This window comes from Eleginops maclovinus, chromosome 7 (assembly GCF_036324505.1).
Source record: "Eleginops maclovinus isolate JMC-PN-2008 ecotype Puerto Natales chromosome 7, JC_Emac_rtc_rv5, whole genome shotgun sequence".
Taxonomy (NCBI): Eukaryota; Metazoa; Chordata; class Actinopteri; order Perciformes; family Eleginopidae; genus Eleginops; species Eleginops maclovinus.
Window position 1 is genome coordinate 5,598,807 of NC_086355.1, and position 18,170 is coordinate 5,616,976.

At 39.8% G+C, this 18,170-nt stretch overlaps 1 protein-coding gene across 1 annotated transcript in view; it reads left to right on the forward strand.

Annotated features, from left to right (window-relative positions):
- The window catches only part of LOC134866835 (kalirin-like), a 101,560-nt gene that overhangs the window by 19,957 nt on the left and 63,433 nt on the right, over window positions 1–18,170 (forward strand). The window contains 6 exon segments of the mRNA XM_063887000.1: window positions 9,879–9,953; window positions 13,604–13,718; window positions 16,225–16,417; window positions 17,178–17,351; window positions 17,465–17,548; window positions 17,703–17,834. Of these exon segments, the coding sequence (XP_063743070.1) occupies window positions 9,879–9,953; window positions 13,604–13,718; window positions 16,225–16,417; window positions 17,178–17,351; window positions 17,465–17,548; window positions 17,703–17,834 (773 nt within the window).

Below are 18,170 nucleotides of genomic sequence, written 5' to 3' on the forward strand. Positions count from 1 at the left end.
GTGTCCCACACTGTCATCACTTCCAAAGGCAAAAAAAACACTCTTTATTCATCTCATTTCCAGTGACAGAAATCCTACAATGACTCTAAACACTTTACTACTGTCTGTCTGTAAAACAACAGGAACTGTGGGGAATAGAAAGACGTTTGATTGTTTGGAACTTGTTGGAAGGGCGTGGCATGGGCCGAGGAAGAAACCGTTTTATCTCGGAGCGGTTCTGATTCACTGGGCTGATACACAGATGATTTTTCATGCTTGTTAACATTGAGAGATAAGACATTTAGCCTTGGCAGACTGCGCTCTGTAACTGCCCTTCTAGTTTATGGCAGTTTAGTTGCAGTGACCTCCGTGCTCACATGACTGGTTGCTTTCTGATCTCTCTACAGATGTGTCATGGTCACCACTTCACACATGACACGCTGTCTTCCTTTAATAAGGACTCAAACACAAATGCAGTAATAGATACAGTAAAACAGCTGATGCAACCCAAGCCCTAACAACAGATAACACATGCTGACTGAATGTCGCTTTCATCAGACTGCTGTAACTCCTGGCAACGCCATTAATTGGTGTAAATGGATAAAACCTGCTCAACTGAAGCCCTGTGGATTTAAGATTCCACAGACATTAATCCAAGGATACTGCACCGTGTCACTGATGAATCCCTCCATCCCTTTAAGCTAAGCAACATTAGATATGATGGACCTCAGCCCGGGTCTCCCTGGTAACACATGAGGTCTGGCAGCCGGTTGTCTGGGCAGCTGTTGCTAGGGTGCAGACGGCCTCACCTGTTGCCTTCTAAAGACATTTAGGCACACACATGACCTGTGTGAGTGTATGTGTGTGTGTGTGCATGTGAGAGAATGTGATGCATGCTATAGCCTCTCAAACTCACAGCATTTTGATTTGGTTTTGGTTATTCAGAAGTAATTGATAGAAAATATAAATAAAAATAAAATTAATATAAATAAATACATATTTGTTTAAGGCTCAATATGTAAAAGTGTGTTTAAAATAACATGTTGATGAAGAATTTTGAGCTACAGTTAGGTAGGTCACACACACACATACACACACACACACACACACACACACACTGGCCTGGCTCATTCCTAGATACATTAGTCTCCTTTGACCTTTTTTAATTTTGGCTACAGTTGTGCCAATCTGTGAAATGAGCCTCTCTCTTTAGATACGTGCACGTCATATTCATGGTGATTTATACAGCTTTTAATAACTAAACGACGTCTGCTGGCTGTCTGAGTATCCTCAGTGTCACCTTCACTGTCGGGGGAGAAGCTTTCTCTCGCTGGCTGACGTGAACAGAACTTAAAAGTGGCAAACTGGAAGCCTGTGACTGCTTATCTCACCCCCACTGCATTGTGGGTGCAGTTCAATGATGGTAGCAGTCCTTCCTGTAAGGGTTGGGTTATCATCTGGTTCCTGTGTGCTGATTCTAGCTGTGTTAATGGTTCCAGCAGGAGAACATGTTGACCTTTAACATCTACACGTCTGGAAACGTTGAGCACCAGCTATGTCTCTCTGCGTGTGTGTGTGTGTGTGTGTGTGTGTGTGTGTGTGTGTGTGTGTGTGTGTGTGTGTGTGTGTGTGTGTGCGCAGCTGAGCATATCGTGACCTTACTCCTGTAGTTTGTCATAAGAATAGACATAGATAAAATGGATCACACACACATGCACACACACTGCAAGCAACTACATCACTTCCTGACTGTGACCTTGCTATGACAAAAGGAGCACTTTGTACACACCAGAATACATTCATGGCTGAATGCTTATGTTTTTTTTTTCCTGTGGTACTGTGGGAATAAATGTTTCTCTAATATCTGTGAAAAAAACAGCTGTCCTTGAGTGAAGACATTCTGTTTCGACTAACACTCATACCATTTTAAAACTGTAAAACTGAGTTACGTGCAAAGGCACTGAATATTTTGTTTTTACCATAGATGTGTCCTTGGAAATAAGTGATTCAGCATAAATTGGTTAATTAAATTACAATTGACCAGAGAGATCAACGGCCAGCAGTGTGTGTGTGTGCATGTGCGTGTGCGTGTGCGTGTGCGTGTGCGTGTCACATCAAAGTAGTATTTTCAAATCCTACATCGTCCTGGTTACTTGCATGGGCACTGTTAATCACAAGGTTGTCATGGCGTTCAGGGGTAACCATAGTAAACACACACTGTTAATGGAAGACACACACACACACCAAAAAACTCACAGGACTAAACATTAGAGCAATATTTTCCTGCTACCAAATGAAAAAAACATCAATGTTCTCTGAAAGACTTCCTAGGACTTCTGAGGACTTCTGTGTGTGTGTGTGTGTGTGTGTGTGTGTGTGTGTGTGTGTGTGTGTGTGTGTGTGTGTGTGTGTGTGTGTGTGTGTGTGTGTGTGTGTGTGTGTGTGTGTGTGTGTGTGTGTGTGTGTGTGTGTGTGTGTGTGTGTGTGTGTGTGTGTGTGTGTGTGTGTGTGTGTGTGTGTGTGTGTGTGTGTTTGCGGTTGGATTGGTCACAGTGGTTTTTACGTAGTTTTACTTCTTTGAAATACAGTAATGCAATAAATCAGGGATCACAGAGACACTTTGTGTGCATGTGTGTGTGTGTGTGTGTGTGTGTGTGTGTGTGTGTGTGTGTTGGAGTGATCATTTGTAGAAAACGCTTCAGTACTCCTCTTTACAGAACACTTTCTGATGTTCAGTTTTATGAGCTCATATCTTTGTATGAAAATGTTTTTGCAATATTATATCTTAAGCCAGAAATATGTATACGGAAAATGAAGAGCAGACATGAAAGGAACATAAGGAGTAGATATATTAGAATAAGTGTTCAAAACTAAACTTAGAGTGGACGCAATTTTTCACATAGGTTCTCATGAGTGTTGACCAATCACAACAGAGCCAGCCAGCTAACCAATCAGAGCAGACTGGGCTGTGGTTTCAGACGGAGGGTGAAAAGAGGTGCTGCAGCACAGGCAGAATGAGAAAATAAAGAGCTTTTTGAACATTAAATCATGGAGACATGTCACAGAAAAGGCACAAATTACAAACTTGAAGCTGAAAATGAGCCTTATAGGGCCCCTTTAAAGAGACCAGTACTAAAAAGAAGCCTTATAGACAAATGGGGAATACAGGTATATTGATTTCACAAATTCAAGCATTTAATCATGTTCTATAAACATGATTCTGTGGTACAGTCACTGTTAAAATGTCCAGCCTAACCAGCCTGTGTTGGAAAAAAGAAAGAGCTGATTAGCCGTTCAGCTTATCTGGCTGCTGACATGATCAACAGTCAGTAATCAGACAGTAGACATGAATTGTATTGATCTCCACGAGGAATCAATTACAGAAAACCACATTTTGTCAGCAGTTCAACAAACAGGGCAAGGCTTTAATCATCAAAGAGGATTTAGTCCAATCTATAATCACTTTGAAAACAGGGCTGATGGAAAGCTTTGAATGTGTTGACCTTACACCGGAGAGTAAATGCTTTGTAGTTAAAGCTTTGTCTTTCTTCTATGATGTTTTAAACATGTATAGAATATAATATTTAGACTGTATTTCCAAAATACAATCATCATGCAGATTAAAATGTATGAGATCAAATCTGGCCTGTCATCTGTTTTCTTTTTGAGATGAATGTGCTGTATTTTATGCAAGGTCCTTGTTTAATAAAAACATAAAGCAAAGTGAGTCGTATGGATTCTATTTAGCAAGAGCCGACGACAGACTATTTTTGCTAGGTTTGACATTGCTGAATTGTTTTGACAATGACTTCATTTATAGATGCCGAACTAGTTACATATTGTGGCGTTTGATGCCATACTTTATTCTGATTGGTTGTAATTGTGATTTTCTATGAATTAAAAGGCTCCATGTGAACACAGATGTTAATTTTCATGTGATGCTCGCTCTTTAGAAGAGTTTGCAGATTCTGACATGCCCCCCTGCCCCCCCGCTCTGACGTCCCTGAGAGTGTGTGTGTGTGTGTGTGTGTGTGTGTGTTGACTGAAGTGAGCTTAATTTGAATTCATTGCTTTCAATCCGTGCTAGCATGTAAATGAGGCAGGAGACAAAGTCAGTGAATAAACTTCTAATAACCATGAATGACGAGTGTTTTTATGCTAACAAGCTGCCGCTGCACAATGACTGCAGAGCTGCCTGTTTCCGCTGGTTGCCTAGTAACACTCGCTGAGCCTGAGGACTGAAGAAGAGCTCGGTTTGATTTCTCTCTGATGGAAATTCAGACCTTACGTTTACATTTTGTTTTTTCAATCTTATATTCTCTTCTTGAAGGCAAGGCAAGTTTATTTATATAGCACCTTTCAACACAAGGCTTTTCAAAGTGCTTTACAAAAATGAAAGACATTAAGAGCATTTAGAAGTAGTGCAGCATAAACACATTATAAGAAAACAGGCCAAATCCTTAACAATTATTTCACTTGGTTGCAAGCGGGTTAGCTGATAGGAGCTAGATAGTTAGCTGTTGTTACGCAGGTGCTATTCTCATGTAGATAAAGTGCATTTTCTCACTTAATGGTTTTTGGAATCGACATGAGTTGTTAAAAAAGAACATATTCGAGTTAAAGAGGTAGTTTGGATCCCCTGAAGTGGGGTTGTGTAAGGTACTTAACAATTGTAAAACATATATAAGCAAAAGGCCATCCTCAAAAATCAATACCAATATAAATGTACAATGTAGAGCGAATCATTTAACCGCTTAACCTTGCCGTCAGACAGCCCTTTCCAACAGTGAACTGATGTTGTTGTCTCTTTAAATAGTGACATCACACTCCTGCTTATAGTGGCTAGCACTTCATTGTAGGTGATAGGCTTAGGAGCAGGACATCTCTAAGCACGACATAGCCAGCCAGCTAAGCAATCAAAGCAGACTGGGCTGTGGTTTCAGACAGAGGGTGAAAAGAAGTGCTGCAGTATGAGAAAAGTAAAGAGCTTTTTGAACATTAAAGCATGGAGACATGTCACAGGAGAGGAACAGAATACAAATATGAACCTGAAAAGAGAATAATTGAGCCCCTTTAAAACAACATTCTAGTTTATTCTGATTAGCAGTCTTCAACCGTTTACTTCTTTACTGACGGCGGCTATTGCATTTTCATTAGAACATGCTGTTGCTAGCAGCAACCTCTATTGATTTCATTACTGCTGCTCCTGATGAAACTGGTGCCACTGGTACTGCTCGCTTTAATGTCACGACTGGAACAACCACACTCCTGCCACTGGTGGAATTAAATCTCACTCGTATGGATGATGGAGAGTTCACTGAATACACACACACACACACACACACACACACACACACACACACACACACACACACACACACACACACACACACACACACACACACACACACACACACACACACACACACACACACACACACACACACACACACACACACACACACAGCACTGGCTTTATGCAGGGCAGTGTGAAGACTGTCAAACTATTCAGCTTTTCCTCTGTCTGAGGATATTACTTTTTTAATATAAGATCATTCTTTCTGCTCTATACGTGTGTGTCAAGTCTATTCAGTTGTGTGTGTTTAACAGACATATGCTGATGTGATCACTGCTGTGTTGCTACTGTACAAATGTATCCTGAATATGTGTATATATGGTGAACATCTCTGATGGACAAAACACATGCTGGATCAAAGGTGTGTGAGAGGGAGAGAGAGAGCAATGAAAAAAAAGGGCAGAGATACAAAAAACAATACTTTTGGGAGACTTCTCTGTATCCTTCTGGGAGAAGATGTTGGCGTCCTCTCTATAAGGAACTTCTGATTACATTAGAGCCACCTGTAAACCCCCTGACACGGTTCCTACCCAACTTTCTTTTACCACAAAAACCAAACTGGATTGCATGTCTGTCTGTCCTGGTAAAAGGATCCTTCCTCTGTAGCACTCCCCAAGAACACTTTTTTTTAATGGAAGTTTCTTTGGACATTTTTCCTCGTCCGATGTGACACATGTGTGATGTGTGGCTATATAATAAACTTTGATTCATTCATTCATTTTATCCACTAAACTACAAACCTCCTGTGAGGTGGTTATGTTTACTCCTTGTGTTTAAAGTTCATTGTTTTTAATCATATGTAATGTTGTATATGTGTATTCCCTCTCATTTGTCATGCTTTTGTAGTGCTAAATATATTAGCAAGCATATATTACACAAGTTAATCAACATGTTCTGTTTTGATGCACACACTGTGTTTTCGTTTGTTTACAACTAAAGCCTTCACACTAAAACATATACATGATAAAACATATATGTGTTTTGGAAGTGATAAGTTAATATGAACAGCAGCTGTATGCATAAACATTATGTATAGCTCCTAATGAACCGAGCCAAACATCGTAGAGCTCCTGCTGGTACAGTGCTGCATGAGTAACAGCGTGGCTAAGTAACACATTATTTTGCACAGCTGGCAGTGGAAGTTCTGACTGAATGCTTGTAAAGAGAACATTGCAAATGCACAAGACACTGACAATTAAAATGGCTTTACAGACAGTGAGAGTTGTCTTGAAGAAGGGAAAACACTACTATAGTACAAAAGCCAATCATAAGCACAATTTGACCATGACAACTGCATTTTCACATTGTGTCGAGTCAGCACTGCTAACAGTAGAGGTCTGAGTCAGCAGACATAAGCTTTTACTTTGCAGGATTTGAGGGCTTAAATCTTTCACCTCCTGGCATTAGAGCTGTCTGAGCCATCGGGATGCTTTCAGACATGTTTTCTGAAGGCGGTGCTGGATGACAAAAGGCCAGCTGTGATTTTAATTCAATGAAATGTGTGTTACTGTTAATACTTTCTGGTTATTGTAATTAAAAGGTTTTGGATGCTCATTGATTGTCTTTCTCTCTGCACTTCCCTTTCTTCCCGAGGCTGATTGATTATCATTTTATGTGTCTAAAGGCAACTAAAAAGGCAAAAGTGTGTGTGTTGTTGGCACATCGGAAATATGGTTATGTGACAATATAAAACATGAAATATTAGGGGCGGGTCTAGGGTTTTGGTTAGGGTTAGTAAAGTCGGTGCTAAAGTGGTTATGGTTAGGGACATGGTGAAACATTGCGTAGGAAAAACAAACAAACAAACAAGTGTGTGTGTGTGTGTGCGTTGTGCTGCAAAAGAAAGACGGTTGAAATGTTTTGCATAATCCTTCTCTATTGCTCTCTTGTTTAAATTCTGGTGAGCAACAGCTGTTACAATAAAACACACACACACACACACACACACACACACACACACACACACACACACACACACACACACACACTTTGTAGCATGTTCATCCCTGGTATCAATACCTCAACATATTTTTTTCCTAATAAATACACGATTATTTTGACAGTAAGTCTTCATTTAGGTTATAAAGTAGGCAAGTGTACCATTTACCTAATTGAACAATCAAACAAACACAGTCCTTTATTCTTATTCTTAAATAAAGATTACAAAAACAGTATAAACAATAGTTAAAAATATACTTAATTGTGGTAAAAAGCATCTACTGTACAATTTACCTTGAGCGGAGAATACTGCAGAACCAGAGCAGAGCCCATCTCTGACTCACCATCACCTTCCTGAAAAACTCAAGATGAAAATCACTGCTCCAAGAAAATCTGAAAGGGTGTGTGTGTGTACTAGACTGACTGCTTCCTGTATGAGCTGAAACGACAAAAGCTGTTTCCTCTCGACAGTAATGGACACATGAGTCTCACCCACCACACACACTCACTTCCTACGCTGCATGTACTGTATAACGCTGTTGCAGAGGAAGCTGCTGATGTTGGCAGCAGACTCTCTTTTCTTTGCTTTATATCCTAGAACACTAACTATTTTCTTATGCAAATTAGTTGCACGTTAATATAAAGAGACATGAATAAAGACTTGCCTGATGTGGATTCACTCCAGAGAACCTCTTACCTCTCCAACTGCAGGTTATCTAGTGTATTATCTAATGTGTTCATGTGTGTGGGACCAGTTGGGTGCATTCCAGTTCAATGTCCAGTTCACACTTGGCACCATTTTGCAGTCTAGATAGCTCATTAGCTGCAGAACATTAAACAGCATGTAAACATACTTGCAGATGACACTAGGGTCTACCGCCAGCTGCTGTCAATGTGCATTTAAAAAACCGTGTGTATTATTTACAACTACAAGAAGGGATTAGTAAGTGGGATTTCAGTTGGACTTTAAAGAGGAAATGCAATGTTAAACTCAATTTCCGTTACGTGTGCACTTACAGTACATATTAGCATCTGGAAGTCTACTAACACCAAGACTGTATGGAAAGACAGTGCAGTCAGTTTTCAGTGGGTTGCTTAATCGGACAAAATAGGATTAAACAAACCATTCAGATTTCGCTCTCCCAGCTAACTCAGGTTTATTAGATTAAATGTCCTCTAAGTATCTCCACCAACAACTCAAAAGCTACCATTGCAAAAAAATGTCCACGCCAATCAGAGCAGACAGGCCTTTTCTGGTTCAAAAAGGCTCTAAAACATTATCATATTTAGACCGCAAGAGAAAAAGTTAAAGCATTAAAGCATCTAAAACTTTACTTGTAGAAGACCAAAATACAAAGGTTAACCTAAAAATTAGCATCATGTGTCTCCCTTGAAATAAGTTGACACCATAAATGTATATAATTTGTGCTTAAGGAGCTTAATTTAGCAACTACATTCGGATATCCGTTTATACTCCACATTGGATCCACCTGCTGCTCAACACAGTCCTTCTGTGCTGTGTGGGTTGAACGGCAGCATCAGGTGTTATCAATGCTATTTCTAAAAACCACTGAAACACTGGGACATGAGCCAACATGGCACTGATCAATGAGATCATTAACCTTGAAAGACATTCATGATCATGGCTAAGTTGCTAAACAGAGGACATGTGTCACAATGACCTCTAGAGTGATTTTAATCAGAGTGCATCACTAATACAGTAATTAAAACATGGTCACACATCAAATCACCTCGGTTGCATTTAAGATTTGTCTAAACAATTACAGAGAAGAAGTAAATAAGATATTACTAACTTCTCTGACCGGTTTCCAAACTTTACCAAGGTAAAAATGGGGGATTTTAATACCAAGTTCACCCCTTGGGCTTCTCTTGTTGTAGATGTTTTTCTTTACATTTCATGAATATATAGTAGATTTGTTTTGATGTCAGCACTTTTGAACATGGAATTGACTTTTCTCTCCCTTTCTGTGTCCGAGATTTTGCCGACTGAGCATGTGTGTGTGTGTGTGTGTGTGTTGCATCCAGGACAGTGTATCATATGCACAAACACACACACACAGCTGGGCAACGACATTTGGCCTCATTTTCTACTCAGAGATAGAGAGAGAGGCGAGGCGGGAAGAAGAGACTAAATAAGAATGACAGAGAGAGATTTTATAACATGACAGACGGATGACCAGATGAACTGAGAGGGAAAGAAAGCAAACAAGAACAGGGACATGACTAAGGGAATGAAGTCATACAGAAATTAAAAGATTACAAGGGATGGAGGAAAGAAGATGAACTAAATTTGCTCATAATAAACATGTTCTAATGTCAATGTGACAATGGGTTGAATACAAAAAGAACAAAAGTTCTCTCGCACACACACACACACACACACACACACACACACACACACACACACACACACACACACACACACACACACACACACACACACACACACACACACACACACACTGTAAAAGCCAGATCTCTCAGTGTGTGGGTGTGTTCTTTCTCACAGGAATGTTGATCTGATAATGGGATTAATACTAAAAGCTCCTCCGACTGACTGTTTTCTTCCTCCGTGTCTTTCCAGGGTCACCGAGGACCGAGGGCATCAAGGCGTCAGACGTTCTTCCTGTGTTGAAGGAGAAAGTTGCCTTCGTGTCAGGTGAGTTCACTGCTATAGTAAAATCACATTCATCACATCATACTGTATACTGTATGCTACAGGTGTGTGAGACACATCCAGGTCTCTGAGGTCATAACTTGTTCACAAAATATCTTACAGTTGGTCTAAAACTCTAGTTTGGGTTTCATCGTACCAAAAGGTGTCAACCTAGAGAGTCTCCTGTTGAAAATCAACAAGAAATAAACAAATAGTTTCAGATAGAAAGATAGATAGCTTGTTAATCATTATATCAGCATTCGAACAAAACAAACATTTTAAACACACCTTCTTGTCAACAGTCTGGATCTACATTTCACCAATTTTACCAGGAATTCCAACGATGACCATAAAACCAGATTTAAGATTATTATTTTGTATCACTGTGTCACATTACATAACATTTAAGGTTGATTCATAATTCCTACAGGGGTCATCTCTGACATTTTCCTGAGTCATATTGGTGCATCCCCAAAATTCTTGTACTTCTTCTCACCTGTGAATGAGCCGATTGTACCTCTTTGACCTTCATTCATCATAAAATGTTCTTAAAATGGTCCAACGCTAACTTTCTCTTATACAGCACATTACCTTCAGCAGCTGGGAAACTGTTAGCAGGTCTCAGTGACTTGGCATTGCTCTGGACTGTCTCTGACTGAAGACCTTAGAGCGACAGTAAAGTGCCTTGTGAATTACTTTTTAAAACCCAAAACTTGGGAGTCATAAAATAAAATAAGGTCTGACACGTCCAGCACCTTCAGGAGTCTTAACTCAGCCGGCGACAGAAGCAGCAACTTTTAGCCTTTGGATGTTTATTAAATTCAACCCAGATCTCTAGCTGGTCTGGGACCTCCTCTGTCCAACTCCTCAAGGTCCACTCCTTCATCCCTGACAGTAACAAGTCTGCAAAACTAGGGGCAATGAAAGTTATCTTTAGGAGGAGCCACCCTCAGTGAGTCATCACACTTCACAGCGCTGTCAGCCTTTCAACCTTCAGGACTGCAGAAGAGATCACTGGTGTGGACCCGGACCTGCACACATCCTGAGACAGGAAGTGAAGCAGGGAAAATCATCACAGGCTCTTCTCACCTTGAAAATGACTCGTGTGAACTTCCCCTCCGGCGCTGCAGCAGCTCTCTGTGTGCCAAAACAAGCAGCGAGAGCAGATTCATGAACTGTTTCACTCCACATGGCATGGCTGAGTGTTCACAAACACTCAGCCATGCCATGTACTTGGATTTCTACGATGAATATTGCAATTTGAAACAAAAAAGGACGACAAAGAACCTGTTTTTGGTCCCCACTATCCTTTCTCTATCGTTTTTGTGACATGTCTCCATGCTTTAATGTTCAAAAAGCTCTTTATTTTTCTCATACTGCCTGAGCTGCAGCTCCTCTTTTCACCCTCTGTCTGAAACCAGAACCCAGTCTGCTCTGATTGGTTAGCTGGCCGGCTCTGTTAGAGATGTCCTGCCATTTAGCCAATGTAATGGAGCACTAGTCAATAGAAACGCGAGTGTTACATAGTGATGTCATTATGTAAAAACCCCAAAACCGATAATAGGGCCCTTTTTTAAATCAGCATTTTGTGATATATTACACGCAAGGCGATGTAAAACGCTCCATATTTTATTTTAACAGCAAACATTCCCTAGTTACAGTTTTTAATAATATTTGTTTGTTTTATGAGATATTTTGTCGACCAAAATATTTATAAATTACTTCTTAAAATCATAAAAATAAACACTATCCCTGGTAAAATGTTATGTTATAATGCAAAAACCTAAATCAAAATCTGAATAATGTATTCATGCTGTGGGGATATTAGGTAATAGTACAGCAAGAAGGTTTTAAAAATGTTGGCAATTATAAATACCTTGGAATACTTTACTGCATGCATATAGTATTGGAACGGGATATTTTCCTTTACTAATTGCTTGCATTGGTACAAGATTTAAGTGCTGTTTTTAAAATGTGTTGGCCTGGTTTTGGACTTCCATATTTTAGTAATGAACACCAGTGAAAAAGTTCCCCTGTAATTTGTTTAAAGGGAGAGACAAAGAGAAAGAAAGTGAGACAGTGATGTATGGAGAAGGCCAACAACAATCTGTCATCAAGATTCCTCCTTAGATTACAGCAGCGTTCTCCCTCCCAAAACACACACTTAAACACACTTAAATACACACAAACACATAGAGACCGATTTTCCACGACTGAGTAGCTGTTTCATAAACAGTGTGGTCTCTGTTTCTTACATTAATCTAACCAAAACATCTACACACACCATTTATCAGAGAGAGGGAGGGCGGGAGTTTGCATTTCGGATCCCTTTCGGAGAGTTTGGAGAGTGTTTACTGGCTGAATGTAGCCGGGGTGGGAGTTATGTTACAGATACAGAGATACTAAAGCTATTAGTGTGAAGTAATGTGCAGATTAACACTGCTACGGTCCGCTTGCTGATAATGCAGTGACAATGGTTTCATGGAGTAATGTCTGCTCTGTAATTTTAGTTCTTTAATGGTCACTCCATTGATTTTCCAGTATGTGTGTCATTTCTTATTTTAATGGACTTATCGTGTAGTGCATGGGAAAGAAATTACATGTATTTTTGTTCAGGCTGATGCTTGAATTGTAACTTGAACATAAAAAAGTGTTTCTTATCTACAACTGTGAGACCAGTTGTAACAGTAATCCGTCACCTTTTAAAAGAGCCATTTTGATATCCAATTTTAGTGAAATCTTGCTTAACAAAAGCCAAAAAATGTACACAATTATTCTATATAAATGACAAAATATTGTATTTCTCTCTTTCGCATTGAAAGAAACAGAGCACTGCTTGTAATGGACACATCCGGAAAAAAAGGACATTGCAAGATGAAAAGTTACAGGAATGGTCTAAAAAAATAAAGTTAGTTTCTGCATTATAAAGTAAAATTGAAGTGGGTGTGCCCAGCAGAAGAATAATTCCCCAATCAGTGCAGACAGCGGTGGTGGAGGTGGCTGATGATCCTGCTGAGACTGAAAGGCTGATGAGGCTGATTAAAATGATAAAGCTGATGAATCTGTGTCTGATTGGGAGGTGGAGGGGGCTCTCGTCACATCACCACTAAAGGCAGGGAGAGAACCACAGTTAAAGAGACACAGCAGCAGATGATAGGCTCACAATGAAGGTGTGTTGTTTTGCTGCTGGATGGATGGGACCCGCTGATTGACAGCGCCAGACAATACAGCTGAGGAAATTATGAGTTGGCATGTGTGAGAGGAGTGAATGGCAGGATATATGAGGGATAAACCAAAGGCCTGAGCATGCTTCATCATAGTATCCTCATCTGAACTCAAGCCTGAACTACAAGGTCCACACGTACTGCTACCAGCACTGTTACAAATACTGCTAGTTTTTTTCCTGCATCAACAACTGGTACTTCTGCAACTACAGTATTATTGTTTTGAGTAAATATGTCACTGTTTTGTCATGCCAATTAAGTTTCATGGTGAAGGATAAGCTATATTATGCTTTGGCTACCAATACTTTATTGTCAGGATAAATTCCCTTTTGGTCTTTATATAGAATGTATTGGTAAAGATAGGACTGCAGTTTTGACACAATGCAAATGTGGCGACGTTAATAATCAAGCTTATCATTTTTTCGACAGGTGGGCGCGATAAAAGAGGAGGACCAATCCTGACGTTTCCTGCAAGAAGTAACCACGACCGAATAAAACAGGAAGACCTGAGGAGGCTGGTGACCTACCTGTCTACTGTTCCCAGGTACACACACACACACACACACACACACACACACACACACACACACACACACACACACACACACACACACACACACACACACACACACACACACACACACACACACACACACACACACACACACTCACTGCTACATGTACCATAGATTCTCCATATCACCATGTACACAGGTTCCATCTTTCCCCTTGTTATCAATCCTGTTATTTATGACAACACCATTTAGTAACTAGACTTGTTAGTAGGCAGAGGGGCAGGGGGGGGGGGGGTGCATGTGGAGTGGCTCAGTGGTGTCCACGCTAAAAAACAAGCGCTCCTTTCTTCTTCATCACAGCAGCAGACCGAGAGCAGCATTTGATTTGCATCAGCATGAAAGCTGCAGTGTTTGCAGCAGACAGCGGCGCACACACTTCACTTCAAGTCCATTTATTCCTGCCGCTCCTCTTCACAGTGTGAGGATGTTGCAATGAAGGAGCTGCTCTACAGAAAACTGTTTGAATATCACTCAGTCCATGCACTTTGGCTTTCGGAATATAAACAGAAAAGTAAAAATATATAATCTTTGGACGGCAAACTGACTAAAGGAACACATTGACAGTGTCCCTGAATTCAACAACAGAGTTTTTAATCTGGTCTTTTTGATCTAGGGCCTGACAATAGTACAATATACAACTCTGGAAAAGATTAACAGTTTAACAGTTTTCTTAAATCTTTATCTCTACATGTATGTCAGCCATTCCAGGGTCTGTTGAATTCCAACAGAGAAAAAATATATACTCAAAGACATATCTATAAATATTAAAATAAGGGGAAATTATAATGCTGAATTGGTCTCTTCATTTTTTCGGCGGCTGTATATCATCGTAAAAAGTGTCTGTTATATACGGGATATGGTTTTCTAAATCGCGTCTATCACGACTAGACTAGGCTTATATTAATTTCTCTATAACTTCACATAAAAAGGTATTGTCATTTTGCACTAAAGTTTTTAAAATGAGCAAATACTGAGTAGAAGATTTTCTTAATCTACTTGATACTAAATCTACTAAAACAACTACAATATGGTTATTTCATATAGTCTTTTTATCTAATGAATTACCATAACACATGCTACAGCTCCGGAAAAGATTAAGAGACCACTCCACAGTTTTCTTAAATCTTTATCTCTACATGTATGTCATATGTTTATAGAACACAATACAAATAATAATAATAATAATTTAACTCAAAGACATATAGACCTATAAATAATGAAACAAGAGAAAATGATAATGCTGAAGTGGTTTTTTCCACGGCTGCACATTGTGTATGTTATGTATCAATGCACGTTATCAACATAAGAAGGACCTAGGCCCGTCCCTACTCTGTTCCTGAAACCTCATTCAGTTGGTTGCATGTAACCACATCTACCTGGCCGCCTAAAGCTCAGTGTGTTTAAAACTGGGCGAACCCAAAATCAGTATTATCATCTGATCCCAATCAGCCGCGCTCTGATTCCTCCTGCTAATCGAGCTGCTGTTTCCATGGTGATGTGAGGAGTTTGTGCTTCCCTGAGGGCCGAACTATAATGGATGTGCTTTTGTTGAATTTATAATAATAGAGGTTGGGTGTAAGTGTGTGTGAAGGTGAGGTTATTTCAGTATATTTTTACCCTCCAATCAGTCAGCAGCTGAATTTAAGGTCATTAGACTCCAGTTTACACAGCTGGCTCTCTGCACTGGTTTCACAGCGGCTACTGGTCACCAGTGACCATGAAACGTGTCTAATCACATGTCCTTTTAAACAATATTTTGACTTATTCAAATTGAAATTCTAGTGTAGTATTTAAATGTTTTTGTGTCCAAATGGACAGACAATTATAGCCTATGTTATGTGTTGCATTCACTGCACAGCCCACATGTACACATCACTTAACATGCCCCACTAAATCACCATCTGGAAGTCATTCTGGTGTCTCCAAAATAACATTTATTTACATATGTGAATGGGACCCCAAACAGATCTGAAAATATGTATTTCAGTGTTTGTGTTTTTTGCTTTCAGGATACTAATCTGATCTGAATCACATGTAGCCACAATTAAAACTGAATTAATTTGATGAGGTGATGTAAGAGTTAAAGAGATAGTGTACCATTTATGGAAACATGCTTATTGGGATGGCTCTTATGTCTGTCTTTTAGATATGAGGCTGCTGGAAGTGTATGGTTAGCTTAGTTTAGCACAGAAATGGAAAAAAAGTGAGACCTAAGGGAATCAGTTAATCGGGTTGGGAAAAATTCATAATTCTCCTCAAAAGGCATATATATATATTTTTAAATACCGCGTCATTAAGGATCAGTACAGACTTCTGCCTCGACTGCTTTCTTTTTATAATTAGTCTGATGAAACAGACAAGGATTAAGCAAGCTTTCATTTAACTCATTTCTCTGTTAAGGATTTTAAAGCTAATCTAAAATGTTGTCTTAACTTTTCCTCCCTCTCTTTCTGCACATCCTGTCTCTCTGCTCAGTGAGGATGTGTGTAAACGTGGTTTCACCGTCATCATCGACATGCGTGGTTCTAAGTGGGAGCTGATCAAGCCTCTGCTGAAGACGCTGCAGGAGTTTTTCCCCGCTGAGATCTGTGTGGCGCTGATCATCAAGCCGGACAACTTCTGGCAGAAACAGAAGACCAATTTTGGCAGTGCGAAGTTCTCCTTTGAGGTCAGAGGGTGTTTTCTTTCATCCAGTCTCTTTTCAGATTACATGTTTTTAGACAAAACTAATGTTTATCCTATATTGTCCTAACTGTGAAAGGATTGAGTGCTAAAGCAGTAGGTTAAGATAAAATAAATCTAGGAAGGCATCATAAATTCCCGTTTGCTTCTGGCTTCTCAAACGATATTGTCTCATTTTAATGTAGCACTTTTTTTAAAGGCAAATCCCCGTTAGTCGTCCAAAAAATCTCCTAAGATTGTCTGGTTTTATACAAATTTGTGTGTTTACATTGTCTGGATGTGTAGAAAAATAAGCAAGTAGATATGTCCGGGCTACCTCGGATAATGCAAATGGTTCCCCTCATTTAAGCAGATTAGTTTAGTCGATATAACAATTTGGAAAGTTGTTTTTAAAGTACAACAAAGTAACATCTATTCAAACCATAAACACCCTGCATTATATTCATACTATATAAATGAATAAGCAGAAAGTCACATGTAAACTATTCTCAGAAAACAAAAGATGAATGCTCAATAGAATAACGTATCCTGGTTTATCAAAATGTTTAAGAATCCAAAGCCCTTCTATTGTCTTGATTTTACTATAGTTGCAGAAACATGGCATTTTCTGCATCATTATTTCTTACTATGTGTATCAGATCTTCATGGGGCCACTGGTTTTATGACACAACCTGGATGATCTGTCACGGCTTAAAAACAGACATGCATTTTGATGTTTCTCTTCGATATTTGTACGTGTGTATCAGACCAGCATGGTGTCAGTCGAAGGTCTGTCTAAGCTGGTGGACCCCTCCCAGCTGACGGACGACTTTGAAGGCTCTCTGGACTACAACCATGACGAGTGGATGGAGCTCAGAGTCTCTCTGGAGGAGTTCATCTCCAACGCTGCTCACCTGCTGTCCCGACTGGAAGACCTGCAGGTGGGGGGGTGGACCGATACATGAGCAGATGCATGAAGGGTCAGATTGATGAACAGTCGGATGGTTTGAAAGCCATTTGTGCCTACATGAGGACATTTTTCTGTGTGTTGCAGGAGCTTCAGTCCAAGAAGGAGTTTCCTGCAGATGTGGAGGGATCTCGTCGGTTGATAGATGAGCACACACAGCTGAAGAAGAAGGTAACTGAGCTAACTGTAGAAACATTTAAATAGAATAGTTGCATTGCCATTAGCTGGGTCGAAGCCTGCAGACCTCTTTAATAAGTATCATCATATTTTCATTCGTTCCATACAACATTGATTCACTTTAAGTACTTTTGTCCCTCCCCGGTAGGTGCTGAAGGCTCCAGTGGAGGAGCTAGACCGGGAAGGCCAGAGGCTGCTGCAGTGTATCCGATCTAGTGATGGCTTTTCAGGGAGGAACTGCATCTCAGGCTCTGCTGACTTCCAGAGTTTGGTGCCCAAGGTACATTCACTCCAGCTGGGATTATAGACAGTTAATGAGTCTCCACAAGTATATCATCTCTTAAAAGATCCTGTTTTAATTAATGATACAGTAGGGATTAAGGGAATATAAATAACAAATACGACGATTTTCTGTCAACATGAAGAATGGCAGTAAATACCAAACACAATATTAACTGAGCTAACCAAATAAATAACACAGATGAGTCACTTTAACCAATTATGAGGATGAATCTTGATACTCATACCCACATTCTGAATGTTACATCATTAAAACGTGTGAACACACAAAAAACCCGCTATATCATAATGCATGATAAGTGCATAGACCTTGTCA